The following is a 9,782-nucleotide window of genomic DNA, read 5'->3' on the forward strand; positions in this document are numbered from 1 at the left end:
GAAGGAGAGAAGCTCCAGCTCAGCTCAAGCAGCCCAACAGTTCATTTTGCACAGCACTGGACACTTAAGCTGTTTTGTGGTTACTTTGCACAGTTCATTTTTCTTTATCTATTACGCTCAGTTTGGAAAATATTCTTACTCCCTATTCATATTGTTAATACTTCTGTTTCCAATTGTATTGTGTACCATTGCTGAGAGTTTCTCATCATATCTCGTTATACAAGTATCTTTACTGTATAATGACAATGACGTTTCATTCCATTTCAGGTAAAAAAGAAGAAAAGGGATGAGGCCCTCATCAAGGAAAAGATGCAGCGTACATTCTCCCTCAGGAGACAGGAGGTTCTCCAGGAGCCAAAGATTCCAGAGTTTTTCAATAAATGGCCAGCACTCTTTGACGTCATTGAGGCAAGTGTGAATCTGAAGTTTAGTAACTTGTGTATTCAATGTCACACATTGTCACACATGTGGTAATTGGTAATTGGAAAAAAGCTTAGCGTCGAGCCCAACCCAAACCTAAGTGCTTTACAATGGCTTTCTCTCATTCACCCAGTTAACAATTCAATGGCGGCAGCCAGCTGCTGTGCAGTGCTCTAGCTTTGCTCCAGGACCCTTTGACATGTGGACAGTCAGAGCCGGGATTTGAACCTCTGACCTTCGGTCTATGATTGACCCCTTTACCAACTGAGCAACAGCTGCCCCTGTTTAAGTCTGTGTCCTGTCTCTGTTGTCTTTTACAGATCAACTTGGAGTTTATGCGGCTGACAACTGTACCACTGACCTTAACATTTTTGAGGGAACTGGACCGCCTGACCGGCGACCTGATCAGGGTTTTCAACACTAAAGGGGGAGCTGCAGGGGAAAAAATCGGAGCCATGATGGCAAAGATGGAGAATGTAAGTATTTTTTTGGTCTAACCCAGGGGTGTCAACCTCATACGCCATGGGCCAAAATTAAAAAATGTGTACAAGTCAAGGGCCGGACTGGTTGTTTATTGAGAACTTATTGAAATTACATTTTGCTTTAATGGAGTGTAGTGAAACCAGTTGAGTTCAGGATGGTCAAGGAGGGAAATGTTAGTGGCTTGACATGCGTGTTAGTGTGTATCTGACACTGACCAGCATGGAATCATGCAATGTTTGTTTCAGAATCAAGACATCAACGTGAGGCGTGATTGCGTTTTGAGATGTCTCAGCATCTACCTCTGTGAAGACCTGGACACATTGGTCAAAGAATACGTGGTAAGTATGTCATCTTTCTGTCCTTTGTGCCAGATGTAATTAATTTCCCTCTAGGTGCGCCTGATAACATGTGGTGTTCATGAGAATGGGATGGGCATTAGGTCACATTGACCTTGACCACCAGTAGTTCGTCATTGGGTCCAATGGGTTGTTTGTTTTGAGTAAGAAATTCCCTCAAGGCAATGGTGGTAGTGCTGTCACTTGTAGGAAGTAAATCCAAATGGTCCGGAGGGGCCTGAGGTGAAGAGACGGGTCCTGGCACCTAAGCGTCTCCCATCTGCCAGCAACAATTCTGCCCCAAACACGAAGGTGAGTACACAGAAACTTGATAGTTCTCATAAAGCAGCAGTTATGTAATTGACACCCGTTTTGGAAATGTTATTTAGTAAGAAATGCCTTTCAGATTATGTTAGTTCGGTTTTAATTCTTGATTCTGATCATCTTAACTCTCATGTGTGTGTGTGAGTGTGTGTGTGTGTGTGGGGTCAACAGGATGCATGTTGTGGACTCTCAGCTTATGAGCTCCAACGCCTGAAGAACATCGGGGAGAGGGAAGCCTTCTTTTCGTCCTTGATGTTATTGCAAGTAAGTGGACATGTTGACTGGAACTCTAACCAACACAAGATTGATCGACTTGTCTCTCTCCCCCCCCCCCCCCCCCCCCCCCCTCTCTTTATCCTACCACACTTTGTCTGTCTCCCCCTACTCTCTCTTTTCTGTCTCCCTCCCCCTTTCTGTGTCTGACTATCTCCCTATGTCTCCTTCTTCTCTCTGTCTCTCCGTCCTTCCTTTTCTCTCTTCCCCTAGGTCTTCTCCCTCTCGGTCTGTCTCTCTCTCTCTCTGTCTCCCACACACTTCACACATATAGCTTTATTGTGTGTTACCTCCTATCACAGTGTAACTTCACACATACATAAAGCATGGGATTTTAAAAAGGTGTAAAAGTATGGCGAAATTGTTACTTCTCAATTTTTTCAACAATGAGGTTTACAAAGATAATGCAATTCCTGTCTTCATCCTTTACCATACCTTGTATTGTATTTAGGGCTGATATCTGTGGAGAGAAATAATGGGATAATTATTGTTTTTTCTGTCAAAAGGCAGCTGAGGATCTGAGGCAGACTATAAAGCCAAAGCCGGATGTGAAGAGGTAAGTCATAAAACAGTGTAGTAGTAAGGATACTTTGTTTTGTTTTGGCTGTTGGGGCTGATTCTATTTAGTAGAATGGGGCATTTGCAAGGGTTGATGGGTTAGGGAAGAGAAGGTCAGGATAGGAAGAGATTAGTTCCTTCTATTTGCTAACAGGAAACAGAAGGAGGTTAGGAGAGAGGGAGGACGGCATGAGAGAGGGTTGGATAGGAGGGAGGAGTAAACCTTACCCTATGAGAGGAGATTAGGAGAGATGGTGGAGGGTAGGAGTGAGGGAGCAGTAGGTTTGCCTCTTTCCTACTGTCCTTTCACCCTACTTTGGCTCTTTTGGGTATTGTTACTTTGAATATTTTCATAAACCTCACAGATTTTTTATATTTTTAAGGGATGTTTTGTTGACTCCATTTTTATTGTGGCAGGTCAAATGCTTCGTTGGATAAAGTGCAGTCTCTTCTGTCTTCCCGGAAATCCTTGCGTCTTAAGGAAGCACAAAACCTTAGCCTCAGAGTAGGACGAACCTATGAACATGTAAGTTGGTCTCTTATGTTTCATGTGCACCATTAAATATTCACTAAATTAAAGGATTACCGTAAGAGTATTAATTTTAAGCAATGAGACACGACATGCCATTCTTTACGGCACAGTTACCACAAACACGGTAAGGAATGGCATCTAGATTCTTTGACACAACCCTCATTGTGATCAACAATGCTCAAACACCACTTTTTTTTTAATCATATTTAAATAGTTTATGATCATTGAATGTACAACTCCATTTATACATAACTTGACTTTTTGTTTTGTTTTCCAGGCTTTTAGGGAGTCAAAGATCTTGAGGTCATTGTAACCTTGAACTCCATCGCATTCTCATGAACGCTATATCTACAGTGCCTTCAGAGAATTTTTTCAAATTAACACGCACTTGGCCTCAATGATGAGCTGCTTAGAATTTGGTGGTCAAAGGTGAGGGTGACACAGCTCATTGTTCTCTGTTCTCTCCATCTTTCAGGACATCGAATGCAGTGAGGCCGAGGCAGATGTCGCAGGGACAACCATGGCAATCTACACCGTTCAAGCTGAGGGTGATGATCATGATGGTCCTGGTGGACTCTTTGCAGATGTCGGTATGGTCCTGGAAGGGGTCCAAGTTCTCAACAACCTCCAAAGTATCAACCATGCATGCATAATGCTTTATGGGTTGGTCTATGCTCTTAATTTGAGCTATCCAAAAAACTTGAAGTATACATTCGAAGCTTACCAGAAGATCCTGATGGACCTGGAATCGTCCAAGCCTTCAGCCAAAGTACGAGCACTGAAACTCAAATTGCTCAGGTGACTCTTTTTTTGGGGTGGGGTGGTGATGGGAGGAGGAAGTACAGGAAGAGACCTATGTTCTACTACTATATGTTTAATGTTGTTGAGCCTGAAGAGTTTGTTCTGTCCTTTCATATCCCATTACTGCGATCGTTCCAGCAGATACAGATGTAAGGAATGTTGTTGAGCCTGTAGTTTGTTTGTTTGTTCTAGATCTAGAAAAAAGAGCAGGTCCTTTACTGCCATTGTTGGAGCAGATACTAACTTGCCTCTGTTCTATTGCAATTACAAAACATGTTTCATGTTCCATCTATAGCAGTAGATTACTTGGTTGAAGAGCTACACTACCTGCTGAGTACAGTGTCTGTGTGAAGAGAAGCGTTAATAAATTAGTTGAATCAACAAGGTGGTCTGATTGTATGCATCATTGAGATATTGTTGAATTTCAAACAAATACACAATCATCTTGAATAGGTAACCTAATAGAAAAAATCCATTGAATATGAATCATAAAAATAATGCATTATGATTAAATTTAAGCTTAATTGTTATGTATTTCAAAAACATACACAATAATCATCTTGAATAGGTAACCTAATAGAAAAATATTAATGGATATTAATCATAAAAATACATAAATCTAATGCATTTTGATTGAATTTAAGCTTAATTGTTATGTATCTTAAACACATACACTTTATTCATCTTGAATAGGTAACCTAATTACTATGTAATTCAAACAAATATACTTAATGTATTCTAAATGTATAACCTGAATAATATGCATTTAAATTCAATAAATTATATTAATACTGAATACATAAACCTGAGGAATATGCATTTCAAATGAATAGGCTTTATTACACTGATGCATATGGATCATGTAAAGTTTATGTGGTAGGTTTATGTTCAAAATATAAAAAATAATCAAATGGAACTTTGTTATTAATTAAATTACATAAATCTTAAAAGTTAGGGTTAAATATTTCTGTGAGTGTGGATAGATGGATAGACAGATAGATAGAGTGATAGAGTGATAGATAGATAGATGGATAGATGGATAGATGGATAGATGGATAGATGGATAGATAGCTTATCTTAAATGTATGCAAATGCGTATAGGAATCTGTAAATGTGTATTTAGAACTTGTGTGTGCAACATCTGATTTGTAAAGTTGCAAAAAAATCTGTAAATGTGTATTGAGATTTGTACTTGTGTAGACTAATGGTTCATAGATATTAGTGTCTGAACCTGTTTTGCTCCAGACGACAAACTAGTCATCAACCACAATCAGCTGTTGTTTTGAATTGTGTTTATTGCCGTAGAAGTTCTGAACATGCGTGTGGAGATTTATCCGTATCCACCGGTAAGAGGCGGTGGACTAGTGGCAGAAAGTTGGACTGTGGAGAAAATCCGATGGTGGTCTCTGGTTCGAATCCACGGAGTGATAACATAAACAACATACCTGGACGGACAACACCTGGACAACACCTGGATCCGTTCCACACTGTCAAAGTGCCTACCCCACCCCACTGTCTAAGTGCCCCTGAGCAAGGCACCTTACTCCACTAACACCTGCTCCCCAGGGTGCCCTGCATGGCTGCCCACTGCTCTGTGTGTCCTCCTGTGTAAACCCGGAAGGGTTATAGCAGAAAACAAATTTCCCCCCTTGCATGTCGTGTGTGTGTGTGCGGGACAATAGCTGTATCTTATCTGCATCTAAACCGCTAGGTTCTTTTCTTTTACAGCAGCCATCATGGATTAAGATACAACTACACAACTCTCCAAACACACACACACTGAATCTCTCACTCACTATAAACCGCTGAGACGCCGACCCCTTAACGTGTTTGTCTGTTTAGTATTGCTAATGGCCCCATAGAAGAGAAACTGAACACCACAGATGTTATGAGAGGACGGAGCAGTTCTCCAGCTCATGTGATCAGAATGTGTCTGTGTGAGTTTCTCCGATTTGAATATCTCTGCTCCAAATTCACTTTCCACTAACCCCGACTTTCAGTTGTCGTCGGATGAACACAACATGTGCAGACCCTCAAAGCGCTTTAATGATGTGTTCGAATTGAAGAGCGAGCCGAGGTGCTTTAATTACATGATATACAATGAGACAATTAATGAGGTGGTCTATGCCGCCATCTATTTTTAGTGTTAATGTCATTAAGGAGATAGAGCTGCTGTGTCTTTCTCCTGCTGCTCTGAGTCTTTTTATTTGTTGGTGCTTATATCAACACTAAATACTTGGACTGTCGGACTCACAAAATAATCCTCTGCAAACCCACATAGCTAAATTGTTTTGGCCCAGATTCGGCCCACACCAAACGCTGTCATCGGGCCCACATGCCGTGTGAAATGATGGCACTCTTCTCCTTTTTTGCCAGATCTGGGCCAAAAGTAAGCCATAGCAATACTGCATGTCAACCAAAGGAGCCAGACTTAGTTTTCTGCTATTTAGGCCATGCATGTTTACCAAAAAATGCCACATTTTCCATAAGACTTTTAAACTTCTCCGAACTGCAATAACTCCACTGATCCAGTGCTGTGGCATATTTGCACTATTGCACATAATTGCAATACTTTTTTTTTTACTTCAGCTGTATATATATATATATTTAGATATATATAATTTATTTTCTATTTTAAATGTTGTATATTCTATTTTATATTTTTTCTGTGGTTGTAATTACTTGAGCATTGCAAGAAGAGAGCCTGTGACCCAAGCATTTCATTGCCAGTGACTGCTTAATGTTATTGTTGTGCATTTGATAATAAACTCTTGAATCTTGAAACATTTTGTACAAACCAAACAAAAGCCAGAAGTGTCGCATCATTGCCTGAAGTGGCCCACATGTGTGCTCATTGCGTCTCATCTTTTTTCAAGAGGAACTAATCATCCACAGGGAGTGTACGTGTCCCTCCGCAGGACTCCTGTTTACCACATCAGCCGTTTTAATCACAAACAACAAGCATCCAGTCGTATCTGGTTGCCAACCGCGGCGAGGAACCGAGATAACCCTGGCAACGTGGGCCTGCCTGTTTACACCATATGCAAAGCGAACAGCTTCAGACTGCATGGGACAGGTTTTAATCACCTCTTGGAAACCAGCGGTGTTTGTTCTCACCCTGATCAAAATTTCGCAGGAAAACAACGGCCAAGATCACAGGTCGTGAGGAGAGAGCCGGAGAGGGGCGGAGCTGCCGGCGATGCAATCAGGGAGGGATGATTCCCTTGTTCACGTTGTTCAACACAGGTGAAGAGAAGGAAGAGCATGGCTCACTCAGGGATCGACCTGTAGCACAGGAACATTCATCCAACCGTGTGCAGGACACACTGCTCTGTGTGTCCTGCACCAGATGGGTTAAAAGCAGAGGACAAATTTCCCTCGACTGCATGAGTGTGTCTGTGCATGTGTTTGGGATAAATAAATGTATCTTGTATCTTGTATCTTTTCTATTCTTCATTCAACACTATCAGTGTATGTGAAATAATTAACCAGACGTGTCTATTTTCCTTATTTTAGTTTTTTAAACAAGTAAAAAACTTTTTTTGTTTTTGTTTCTTTCCGGTGTCAGTATAAAAAGAGCGGGGACTTGGGTCATATGGGATTTAAATAAAAAAAAAGGGTTAATCTGAAATTGCAGCAGAAAGTTGAATGTGACCCTTTGGTTTTTTAAGTTCTTTCCATCTTTTAAAGTCAGCTTTTAAATTCAACTCTGCAATTTCATTTTTTTGTCTGAATTGAACTGCTCAATATGACCGTGACAAATTCAAATTTATGAGATTCCAGTGCCATCATCTCCCCGGCCTCTAATCCTCTTCCACAAGTGTGTCACACAGTCACTGAAATAGATGCATTCTCTCTGCGGCAGCGGCTGCATGCTGTGCTGGGTCACCGCTGGCTGACTTATCTGCTACAGAAACCAGAGAGTGTATTCCCAGAATGCCGTTAGGGTTGAGGTGAGTAAGTCTGCTGTGACGAATCTGGAGCTCCTTCATTAGCTGTCAGTGTAGCAGGGCACTGAGTTTCATCAACCAGCCACTAATGGTCAAGAATAGGGACGGGGACAGAATATGCTGTATCGGTCTGATGATTGACGCAGGGAGGAACAGAGGGCTGCAGCCAGAGCTGTCACTGATACAGTGTTGTCTTCCTTTTTCCATCCTGAACATGGCAGCTTCACTCTTTAATCCACCGGCTCTATTGTGAGATTATTGTGTGTTGATTTCAGTCATATAATACAAAATTGTAATGTCTCTGCGCTGGCTGGAGGGATTATGTTATCGAGTTTGTCGATCCCTCCCATGCTTGTGAACACGATATCTCATAATTGCTTTGGGGGAAGTTCTCTAAATTTGGCAGAAATGTTCAATAAGACTCAATCATGACCTGGTTAGATTTTAATGGTCCAAGGTCAAAGGTCAATCTCCAGATGCTCTCATGTTCGTGTGAATATCATATAGCAAGAACAACCACCTGGCACGAACATTCACTTGGACTCAAGGCTGACTTGAGTTGAGTTTGGTGGTCCAAAGTCAAGGTCAAGTTGGTCTCACACAACACATTTTGGACATAAATAGGATATTTTAAGTTTGCATTTGAGGAATGTCTTCAAATTTTGACCGAAAGATGTTTACATTAGATTTGAGTGGTCAAAGGTCAAGTATGAGTTTGAATGTGACCCCCACATTCTGATTATGTGCTGTAGAATTTAATTTACTAACATTATATATATATATAAATATATATATATATATTATTATTATTATAATTATTCAATTATTAAACTCAATGTTTACATGCAATTTTCCTTCTCCAGTTTTGTACTGTGGGGAAAGGAGAAATTCTAAACCAGCTTCCTGCCTCTACAGAATGAGCCTGAGACAATGTCAGAAATCCACACAGCAGCAACACGAAGGCAGATGACACCTCTTTAAAACAGATGGACCTCACCTGAACAGTGTTTCATGTTTATTACTCACGTCTACATCCAGCTGCTCACAACATGGTGAAGATGTGGAAGCAAATAAAGACAAAGTCTGTGACAAGACGAGTGGAACCATCTTCCCTCCATCTACTTTATTCCTGCCCACCAACGCAAGAATATGAGGGGGGGGGGGGGGGTCCAACAGTCGACCTCCTCCTCAACCTGTGATCCACCCCCTCAGACAATTTACCCAAGGCCTTCCAGGTATATTCACAAGTGCAACACACACACACACACACACACACACACACACACACACACACACACACACACAAACATTGTCTCCTCCACCTCTCCATGAGAGATTGTGTCTGAGAAGCTGAGGCTCAAGATGAAAGAAGTGGACAAGCTGCTCGTGGTTGTCAGCAACCCACGTTCCAGCTTGGACATATCTCGCCAAGCTTCCCAGATCAAAAACAAAAACAGGTCTGTAACCACTCTGGGCATGAATAAGGTTTATATCAAACAAAATCACTTTATTAATGGCTTTGGGAAAATGAACAGGTAATATTAATGTAGGGCTCATCATCTAACAAAGAGTGCTGGCTCTTCAGGGCCATGTTGTCATTTCCCAGGGACTCACATGGAGTCGGCTCCTGACGGCGGCCTGCCTCCATTGTGCTGGCCTCACTGCTCTCAAGCTTCATGTCATTCTTTCAGAGTTCAGCCAGGTAGTTTATATGAGCTGCAGATTGTTTATTCCACTTCTTCTCTGTTTGTATAAGCTCTTTTTTTTTTTTGCTTGACCTGCTCTTGAAAATTGTCGATCTTCTGCTGCAGCGCCTGATTTCCTACCTTGAGCCCCGTTATCTCAGACATAGCGTTCAGGAGGGCTTCTCTCAAGCCTTTCAAAATGTTTTGCAAGTAAACACGTGCACAACGACATGAAAACATTGTCAAGACAATAAACGCAGAGGAGGATCCGGGGGCAGGGCTGAGGGGGCAAAGGCTGCTGAAATCTGATTGGCCCGCGAAGTGCCCCTTTCCCTTAAGCAGTCTAAATTAACTGGTCTCTTATTAACAATACTAATGTGACATTATGTTGTTCTTTTTTATTATTTTCTTTATGGCTGCA

The 9,782-nt window shown here is 41.5% G+C and overlaps 1 protein-coding gene across 1 annotated transcript; it reads left to right on the plus strand.

The window, feature by feature from the left end:
* The first annotated feature begins 6 nt into the window (after positions 1-6).
* On the plus strand, positions 7-4,110 carry LOC128427143 (uncharacterized). Its single transcript, XM_053414238.1, has 8 exons — positions 7-408; positions 741-896; positions 1,149-1,241; positions 1,449-1,550; positions 1,734-1,826; positions 2,342-2,391; positions 2,811-2,919; positions 3,401-4,110. The coding sequence occupies exons 1-8, from the start codon at positions 310-312 to the stop codon at positions 3,725-3,727; spliced, it is 1,029 nt and encodes a 342-aa protein (XP_053270213.1). The 5' UTR covers positions 7-309; the 3' UTR covers positions 3,728-4,110.
* The last annotated feature ends 5,672 nt before the right edge of the window (positions 4,111-9,782 follow it).

This window comes from Pleuronectes platessa, chromosome 21 (genome assembly GCF_947347685.1).
Source record: "Pleuronectes platessa chromosome 21, fPlePla1.1, whole genome shotgun sequence".
Lineage (NCBI taxonomy): Eukaryota > Metazoa > Chordata > Actinopteri > Pleuronectiformes > Pleuronectidae > Pleuronectes > Pleuronectes platessa.